This window comes from Echinops telfairi, unplaced genomic scaffold, assembly GCF_000313985.2.
Source record: "Echinops telfairi isolate 266 unplaced genomic scaffold, ASM31398v2 ScPeMD7_25;HRSCAF=90, whole genome shotgun sequence".
Taxonomy (NCBI): domain Eukaryota; kingdom Metazoa; phylum Chordata; class Mammalia; order Afrosoricida; family Tenrecidae; genus Echinops; species Echinops telfairi.
In genome coordinates, this window is record NW_022103922.1 from 26,463,969 (window position 1) to 26,474,577 (window position 10,609).

Here is a 10,609-nt window from a genome sequence, read left to right on the forward strand (position 1 = left end):
CCAGGGGCTTAAGTGGAGAGCAAATGTTTTGAGAATGATGGGGGCAATGAATGTACAGATGTGCTTTACACAATTGATGTATGTATGGATTGTGATAAGAGCTGTATGAGCCCCTAATAAAATAATTTTTAAAAATGCTTGACACAATGGATGGATGGATGGATTGTGATAAGAGTTGTACGAGCCCCCAATAAAATGATTTTTTTTAAAAAGTGTGAAAATGAACTAAATTCTAGTAGTAAGTTAATGAAACTACTCAAGCAAAGGACTCCCAGAATGATCAAGTTTCCATTTTTAAATGTACCTCATTTGGTGGATATGGTTTTAATTTCTAGCAGTACTGAAGCTGTAAGCTAATTCACAGCAGTCATGTGGAAACCATGCCTTGATGGCAGAGAAAAGATGATTCTCTGGACTGACCTGCAGGTATCTATCGTCTTTAAGTAGAGCACTCACTCAACAGGTTTCACAAATACTTTTGCATCCCTGGCAGCAACAGTGGTTTTTATTTTGCAATCTCCTCCCTTTTAACCACCCTCCCAAATAACCTTACAAAACACTGATAACTGACTCTAAGTAGAAATAAGTTCTTTTCCTCAAGCAGTTAGAAAATTTTACATGATAATACAATCAATTCTATGAAATAAATATATGAACATTTAATATGAATATATTCAAATGCGGTGTCCACCACTACATTCTATATTTATACATTCATGTTAATTTGTAAATACGCACTATAAATATAAATGCAGTTAATTTTATTAAACTGTAATTATACTTTTGGAAATGATCACTTTCTATTTCTTGCCAGGGAAATCTGAAAATGGACTCTTAGTCACTGTTTAAAAGATTTTAGAATGTTTTTCAGTGGCAACACCTTCGAAGCCTGCCATTACTTTATGAAGTGCTCATGGTAGTGAGACAGATTTTTTAAGTCACATCACGATATACCCCAGGTAGGAATACAGTGTAGTAGTAGTTTTAATACTTCTTAAATTATTGTCATGACCCTCGACGTGGCCTTCTTCAGCGGTGGAGTCTCCAGGGGGATTTTCAGTGACGCCTTCAGTGGATTTTGTAGTAGATGTTTCGGTGCTGGTTAGAGCTAGAAGAAATAGATAATATTGTGCTATCAGAATAATAAAGTACTGGATAAGCTTCTAGGATTAAACATCTTTTCAAAGCTAGCAATGGGACAAAGAAAAAGAGAAAAGAGAAATAAAAGCAAAGAGTGAAATTTTCTTGAGACGGCATAAAGGAGGGGAGAGGAAAGCGTCTAAGAATAAAGCTTTTGTGATAATGTCTTGCCTGAGGTGTGATTACTGTGACGGAGAATTTACGAAAGAGGAAAAGCAGGAAGCAGGGTGGAACAAGCTGCCTGTTTGCGGAACTTAGGAATGGCTGATAGATGAGAGATGACGTCCTCAGGTGACTCTCTGCATAACGAGACAGTCCGCGCAGGGCAGTGGGGTGGCTGATCAGTGTAAAGACACGAAAGAGAGAAACGGCATGCGTGTCTGTGTAAATAGGGGGCATGTACAAATTAACCACTCAAAACAGAGTATGCAATATAAAACTTGGGGGCTGCACATCAAGACTCGTGTCGTCTGTAGCGCAGGCTACAGTGGGTCTTTAAGTATGCCACTGAGAGTAATGATTGGGAACAACTGTGACTGGAGAGCCTCTTTGTTGTTGTTGTTGTTACCCTCATGTTGTTTGCCATTTCAATCCACTGTGCTTCATACAGAAGTCAATAAAGTTGTGTGTGGAGTACTGGCCACTCTGTCATAGGAGGGGCACGATGAATTTAGACTGAGCCGACAGCCAGCATCACTCCAAGTATCTTGCTGTCGGGAAAGGATGGGAAAGGCCGTATGTTACTGGCTCTGATCCTGATTTGGACAGGATCTGAACAGATCCCTCAGCTGTGCACTCAACTTCGAAGGGAATACTGGCATCACCTCAGCTCACCCCATCTTTGAAGTTTCAGGTCCTACAATTATGCAATCGGTAAGAATAGTAATTTTAGAGATCTGTCTTTTATGCCATCCAAGTGTGCTTTGCTGATCCTCTAGGGTCCTGCATTTGGGGCACAAAGTCAGTGTTCGATGGCCTTCAATAACTTATTGGCTTTGAAAATCCATGTTACTTGATCCACTGAAGAGCTAGCTTTCTATGTTTTCCAAAACAACTCAAGATGTTGTCTACTATGTACCAGAAAAGATTTCCATGGGAGGTTTATCTTACCTAATCTAATCTATAGTATTTCTGCCTCTTTTAAATTCCAATATTTGAAATCACTCAAAATATTGCATTGTGGCCAATAGCTTTATGAATAATTAGGTATTGCCGGCTTTGGCTTTTTCCCCAATATTGAATTTCCATAGGCCGAAACTCCTCCTGGTCTACTTACTTTCATTCTCTTTATTTTCCTTTTCTTCTTTGAGTGTTTCTTAAACTATGAGTTGTTGTGTTCATATATATGTACTTTGGAGAATTTTAAAGGACTAAAAAGTTGTATGTACAAAAGTTTTTATCTCTTAGTTATGCTTGTTGAAAGGATGGGCAAAGGAATTAAGAATATTTGCCGTGAAGGTAAAAGGCAGAAAGGAGTAAATACGTGGGTGTGAAGAGCTAAACAATTTTTCCATACCAGCAGTGTCACCCCTGGTTGACAGGCGTTAGTGGGGCTTCTAGAGCCCTAAGAATAGAGTCACAAGAAGGAACAGACTGTCCACTTCTGAGGGATGAGCCACTGAAAACCGTATGACTAGAAGCAGGATCCTGTCAGATGGAGAGCCAGAGGAGAAGCCCTCAGACGACAGACAGACAGACAGAAAGACAGACAGACAGACAGACAGACAAAGTACCACAGGGGAAGAGCTCTTTCCCTCAGAATCGAGTCTCCTTTGTGACATGGATGGAGTAAAACTTTTGGTATCTTCATTAGCTAATGGGACGCAACTCAAAGTGATCAGAAACATTCATTAATAATCAGAACATGGAATGTACGAAGTACGAATCTAGGAAAATCAGAAATTGTCCAAAACGAAATGGAACACACAGGCTGATATCCTAGGTGTCAGTGAGACGAAATAGACTGGCATCGACCATTCTGAGCGAGAGAGCCATCTGGTTTCTTATACTGGGAATGACAAATTCAAGAGGAATGACATTGTGTTGGCTACCCAAAAATAACAAAAAAACAATTCAAGATCTATTTTGAAATATGAAGCTTTCTGTGGTAGGATAATATCATATTCCTGAAATACAATCATTTCCTTCCCTTTTTTGCCTCGCTAACAATCCTATATCGAAGAATCATCTGACCAGCCCTAACAATGGGGAGGACGGCACAGGACGGGGTGGGGTTCCGTTCTGCTGTACATTGGATCGATCAGAGCTGGGTTTGACTCTACACAGCACCAGTCAACAACAACTTCTTCACTGCAAACACCCTTTTCAACCGCACACATGACAACTATACATGTGGATTTCACCAGATGAAACACACAGGAATCAAATTGCTTATATCTGTGGGAAGAGACTGTGGAGAAACTCAATCTCCTAAGCCAACACAGGGCCCGGGCCAACTGTGAAACATCATCAATTGCTCATTTGCAAATTCAGATTGAAGCTGAGGGAAAGTAAAACAAGTGCACGAGAGCCAAAATACACCCTGAGTACCAAATCTAGGTAATAGCTCAAGAACAGATGTAACTTAATTAACTCTAATAAAAGAAGACCTGACGAGCTATAGGATGATATGTGCCAATGGCTGGCATTTCCTTTCAAATGTAGAAAAGAGAGGAAAATAACAAAGCAAGGAGAATTGAGGGGGAGGATAGGGACGGAATCCTCACACATGAAGAAAGCAGAAGGTCATTAAAAAGACCAACGTGGATGTCAGAAGAAACTCTGAAATTTGCTCTTGAATTCAGAGTAGTTAACACACATGGAAGAGGAGCCCTGGTGATGGAGGGGTTACTAGTTGGGCCGCTAACCACAAGATCAGCAGTTTGAAACCACCCACTGCTCCACAGGAGAAAGATGAGGCTTTCTATTCCCATAAAGTTGTGGTCTCCAAAATCCACAGAGGCAGTTCTACTCTGACTTAGAGGGTCATTATGAATCAGAATTGACATGATGTCAATGAGTTTGTTTGTGTTTTGGAAAGCACATGGGAAAACCATGCACTAAAAGAGCCGAATATACCCATCACGAGGTTGGATTATATAGCCCACCCCCACTCCCAGGGGGACGAACAACAGAAAGGTGGGGGAAGGGAGACATTGGGCAGTGTAAATTACAAAAGAACAATAATAATATATAATTGACCAAGGTTTCACAAGAGTGGGAGGGTGGGATAAGGAGGGGGAAAAAGAGGAGCTGACACTAAGGGCTCAAATAGAAAGAAATTGTTTTGGAAATGTTGATGGCAACAGACATACAAGTATGCATAATACCATGATAGGTTGTTATAAGATTTGTAAGAGCCCTCCCAATAAAATGATTAAAAAATAAAGTTTTTTAAAAGAGCCTAATATAAAGTTTCAAAGAGCAGCTCAAGAAGACCATGTAGAGTATTATAATGAAATAAGAAAAGACCTAGACTTAGGACGCCAAAGAGGAGGAACTGCTCAGTCTATCCAAAGCTGAAAGAATTGGAGAAAAACATTCAAGCCTTTAATTGGAATATTGAAAGATTCTGTGGGCAAATAATTGAACAAGGCAAGACACATCACAAGAAGATAGAAGGAATACACAGAGTCACTGTACCAAAACCACAAAAACAAAAAGTGATAGACATTCCACCATTTCAAGATGATCAAGAATCTATGATATTTAAGGAAAAGTCCCAATTGCCCTGCAGGAATTTGCAGGAAAACAAGGCTCCAGGAATTGACAGAATACCAACTGAAAAGTTCCAGTGCCGCTGAAGCACTGGAAGCATTCCCTGGTCTAAGCCAAGAAGTTTGGAAGATAGCTACCTGGCCAACCCACTGGAAGAGATCCTGGTCCAAGCCATGGTATTGTCAACCATCTCACATGCCTGCGAAAGCTGGGTCATGAATAAAGAAGACTGCAGAAGAATTGATTGGCTTGAACTCTGATGCTGCTAAAGAATATGAAAAATACAATGGACTGCCTAAAGAGCAAATACACTTGTCTTGGAAGCCGTAGAGTCAGGCTGTTCCTTAGAAGGGAGGATGGTCTTAGACTCCCATACTGTGGACACGTTAATCAGGGAAACCAGTTCCTAGAACAGAAATCATGCTTCATCAAGTCAGTGAAAAAGAAGAAACCCCCCCAGCCATGGATTGACACAATGGCTGCAGCAATTGGACCCAAATATAACAATTGTGAGGATGTACAAGATCAGACAGTGCTTTGTCCTGTGGTCCGCGGGGTTGCTATGGGTCGGAGCAGACTGGATGGCACCCAACAACGAAGGGGCCTCCTTTCTACCCCATATTATCTAGATCTGCTTCGAAAGACTGCTTTAAAGCCCTCTCCCACAGCCGGTAGGGCCTTCCAATACGTACAGTTTTTTAGAAGAAAATTAATATCAGTTGTTGCTCTCAATGATATTTCAGGTCCGGTGCCATTTATATTTTGTGTTGTGAACGTATCTAAAAACAGAAAATCAAAATCTCAGCAGCTGGAGTAAATACTTCTTGTTCATTTATATTTTCCCTCTATTCAAAATCTCATAAACTAATGCAAGTTTATAAACATATGCATATATATATATATACACACACATGTTATATACATATACACTAATGTCCTCAATACACACAAAAAAACAGGGAACATCAATGTATCATAATTTAATTTTTGAGAGATGCCTGTGAGGTTAAAATGAAAACCCTATGGAGAAAAAAATTTTTTAAAGCAAGGTAAATCAAAATCCTGAACTCATGCAATGTCATAAAACAGTAAAATAAAATAAACTAGAAAATAAAATTGAAAACATTGTGGTGTTTTTGCAGGAACAGGCAGATTGTAGAAATAAAAAGTGTAGCAACTGACTCAACTATATATAGAATTCCGATGATAAGAAAAGTACAGTACACATCACCAGGAAACTGACAATAGATAGGTGAATATACGCCTCAATAAAGACTATTTTACCCCTACTTTATGCTGTGCACAAAAATAATTTCCAATAAGATTTAACAGGTAGAATATTTTTAATTAGAGAAAAAGGACAATAATTAAATATCTTGGGTTAGATAAATCCTTGTTAAGCAAGGTATAAAATGCAAAAATTAAAAAGAAATTAACTAAGAAAATTGATAGTTATAGAACATAAATTTTTCTCTATGAATACAGATAGCTAGACATAAAAATAAGCAACAGCCTGGAGAAAATGTAGTTTATTGCACTATATTTACCATAGATTAAATTGCTGAATATAAAAAGAAGCTATAGAAATAAAAGACAACCTAACTTTAAAATTTTTAAAAAGATTGAGGATAGAAACAGGAAAGAAGGAGAAATTAAAATGCCTTCTCACAGAAGGAGAAATTAAAATGCTTAGCAAGTACAGAGAAAGCTATTCAGCTTCATAAGTAATTAGGGTACAAATTAACACAGTCATTGGAAAACTACTTCTCACTTATCATACTAATGAAATATTATGATTATAATATTCATCATGGATAAGGTTATGGCACACTCTTGGGAGATGTGAAACGGTAGATACATTTTTCTAGGGCAAGTTCATCAGACCGACTCATTGCAATACAGTCAATGCCAACGCTTAACAACCCCTTAGAGCAGGCTAGAACTATCCTGTGAGTTTCTGAGATTGTAACTCCTTATGGGAATAGAAAGTCCAGTCTTTCTCCCGGGGAGCAGCTGGTGGTTTCAAAGTGCCCACTGCTGAATTTTTTGTAAACAGCCCACTACATAACCACTGCACCACCCTGGATCCTAATTTGATCACATCTGTGATAGTTAGGTTTATTGTGCCAACTAGGGCTACATAGGAACATGTCGGCATGTCTTTCTGCGAACTTCCTCCCTTGATTCTGCCATTAGAAAAGGTGGGGTGGATCTCCCTCTTTCTCTCCTCTTCCCATTCGGTTGACAAGCCACATGGAACCATGCTGATGGCAGCCAGAATCCTGGAGATGCTTCCATTGCCACTGGATCTACAAGACTTTACACCCATTGGCCTCTGATATTCCTGCATTTGGCATCATTACATGTGCTGTATGAATCTAAAGAGGAATATATGGACTACTATCAGACATATAGGCTAATATCAGAATTATGGACTTGATCTGGACTGAGCTGGGATGTTTTCCAAAACATTCCATTGCTCTTGGATATAAGGCTCTCTCTTACACTTGAGTATCTCTGGATTTGTTTCTCTAGTCAACCCAGACATCTGGGTAAACTAAGGAAACAAATCCTCAGAAACTCATATATGTATAAGAGAGTTTTATATAAAGGGTAAGTGCACATTCAGAAAGCATCCCAACCCTGTCCAGTCCAAACCCATATGTCTAACACCGATCTACAAAGTCCTCCTCAAACTCACAAAACACACAATGATGCTGACTGCAGGAGGATCACAGGCCAGTGGGTAGAAAGTCTTTGAACCCAGTGGTGGTGTAAGCATCTCAGTGCTGGCAGGGGTCTCCATGTGGCTTCTCCAGCACCCAGGGCTGCATCAGGGTAGGTCGATGTGGCTTCTCCTCAGGATGTCTTGCAGGAAGTGAGCCTTGCCAGCTGAGGCAGAGAACTAGCTAAGGCAGCTGCACCCTGGTCCGATCATCAGAAAGCAAGAGACAAGAGAACTAAGGTAAGGCTCACAGAGCCACTTATCTCTCCGCCCTTCAATTAACCCCACATGTGTTTATCGGCCAGGTTGGCACAATAAACCTTAATTGTCACACACAACGTCAATATTTTAAATGATGTACCCTTTATTCAGAAGTTCCCATACTAGCTATCCACGCATAGAGCACTGTAATTAGCTGTACATAGGAAGAATAAACGAGAGGAGAACTGTACACAATCTAAATGTCCTCTGACAAGATAGTGGATACACAGTGATGGTGAATTGTGTTGTAGAATGTTATGTATCCATTCGCAATTAAACGTGGCTGGGAAAAGAGTTTGAGTTGTTAAATGAGAAAAAACTTGGGGTTTTTGTGTGTGTGTGTGTGCGCGCGCGTGCTCGCACACGAGCTTCCAAAAATCAGGGGAAATTTCAGCATCTTTAAATTCCATGTTTCATAAACTTTTTGAAGTTCTTTCGTGTATCAGGGTAAGTCAAACAGTACTGCTACTGGGTTCCTGTGCATAAATACACAGGTTTACTCCATGTAAGATATATTCAAGCATCTCTCAGTGACCAATGGATGTCTGCAAACAAGTCCCCTCGGCTGTGCCTCCCTCTGTCAGACCCAAGAGGAGCCCGAGTGGCTACAACGTGGGCTGCAAGCTGCAAGGGCAGCCGGTTGAAACCCCAGCTGCTCCCCGGAGACAGAAAAAGGAAGGTCAATCCCAATCCCAGACCCATGCAATAAGTCATGAAAACATAAAATGAAATAAACTGTATCTTAAAGAAAAACATTGTGATTTCCTTCCAGGGTTGCTCTGAGTCGGCCAAGACTTGATGGCAGTGCGTTTGGGTTTGATCCTTCGTCTTGATAAGGTGCCTTCAAAACCGACCTGGTCAAAACCCAGGCTTCCAGGGGGGTCTTCTCTTCTGGCCCATCAACTTTGAGGCGGAAAGGCGAGCTCGATAGGTTATGACAACTGTTTGGGGGGCCCCAGAGGAATCATCATGATAGATTTTCCCTAAGGGCATAGGATGGTCACTGGGATTTATTAAGAAGTTTTAAGAAAACCGTAAGCTGTCTTGGTGAAAAAAGCCCAGGAAATTTGCACCGAGCCATGTTCCCATTGTGGCAAAGCACCTGTGCATTTTTCCAGGGCAGCAAGGGATGTCCTGTGGGCATTTCCACGGGAAACTTTATCTGATCCATCCTACAACCTTGATTTTGTCCCTTCAAATATCTTTCTGATCCCCAAGCTCAGGGACCATTTAAAAAGGAGAGGATTTCAGTCCCTTCAGGAGGTCAAAACTGCCTTTAATGGGGTGTACCTCTGAGAGTGAGGGGCTGTTTGGAGACAAGCAAGAGAAGGAGACACTGCTCTCAGACACCTGTAGACCTCCATGGAGGAGATACTGAGAAACAATAGCGTCACTCTTTGTTCTTAATTTTAAAATACTTACTATAGTTTTGTGTCAGTATTTCTTGACCTAATTGTGTGTGTGTGTGTGTGTGTGTGTGTGTGTGTGTGTGTGTTAAAGACTGGACGCATACTTGCAAGAAATTAAAAAAATCTTTGATAGCCATTACCATGGTGGCTGGGGGAGGAACAGGTAGAGAGATAAAGGATTTTCACATTGTCCTTCCTGTGTTTATACTTTATTTGAGCTCTTTAATATGAAAATGCATCTACATGTAAACAAGAAATCAAATATCATCAATATTGCTTGCAGAGACGAGAAACGATTATTGTCATAATTAATGTCAGGGCAGAAGAAAAAATTAAAGAAGCTATGACAAGAAGCTGATAAAGTCAAGGGAAGGCAGATCTGTCTTGACTATGGAATGATGTCTAATTAAGAAATGTTTTTCTCTGTAATCAAAACAAGTGTGAGGCTCTTCATTGATTTGTCCTCTGATTAATTCAAAACAGAGGTACCTCCTGAAAAGGAGAGGCTTTTCATTGTGCCATTCTGCACACTGTGGCAGCGGCCTGCAGTGGATCGTTAGGCTCCACTCATCAAATGAAGCTGCTTTGGGAACAGTGAAGAATAAGCCACATGTGGATGGCCTCTCCAAACGTCTGGAAGCCGCTCCCAAATAGATACTGGTTAACTCACCAGAGAATTCGGTCAAGTGCTACTAGTGTGAATAAATCGTCAGAATGTTATGACCAACTCTTTTAATCACAAACAATTACCAAGAGAACTCTGTGAAACTTCATTGACATTTCATGGGAAAGACGGAGGAAATAAGGGTCCCATTTGTCACACCAAAAAGCCTATTAAGCAAATTAGAATGTAAGACATAAGAAATAAATGTAAGCAATTATGAGAATTTAAAAGAGTTAAAATACATCAGACGAGTATAATCAGCTTTTATATATGAGGTTGCTATTAACTTTAAAGACTTACATTCTTTCACATCTTTCAAATGCTTGCCATTTTGCTCATTAGCAGGCACTTTATCCTTGTTTTCTCCTTGCTGTTTATTTTCTTCTTTAAGTAAAGGTGAGTCAGAAAACCCTGGGGGGGCTGGGGGGAGGCGGGGTAGGGTAGGAGATAGCATACCAGAAATGTAATGTCATTCCTTTCACGAGTTCCCTTTTTCTTACTCTTTATGTTTTCCCCACAGCTTTGTAAAGTCAAAATTAAACCACCACCACCACCATCAAGGTTTTCCCATCCTGCAGAAAATTGCCAGCTACCAATTTTTCAAGTTAAGGACCTCCTCTCCTGGTTATTCTTTTGGGGAAAGTTATAAATGTTTACTCACCTACAACATTGGGGTTGGAATCCGTATTATTT

The 10,609-nt window shown here is 40.2% G+C and overlaps 1 protein-coding gene across 1 annotated transcript in view; it reads right to left on the reverse strand.

Moving 5' to 3' along the window:
• Window positions 1-10,370, reverse strand: part of EQTN (equatorin) — a 24,234-nt gene extending 13,864 nt beyond the window's left edge. The window contains exons 1-3 of the mRNA XM_013007164.2: window positions 10,217-10,370; window positions 5,550-5,636; window positions 992-1,108 (exon numbers count right to left, since the gene is read on the reverse strand). Of these exons, the coding sequence (XP_012862618.2) occupies window positions 992-1,108; window positions 5,550-5,636; window positions 10,217-10,370 (358 nt within the window). The remainder of the gene's footprint in view (window positions 1-991; window positions 1,109-5,549; window positions 5,637-10,216) is intronic.
• Window positions 10,371-10,609: the final 239 nt, after the last annotated feature.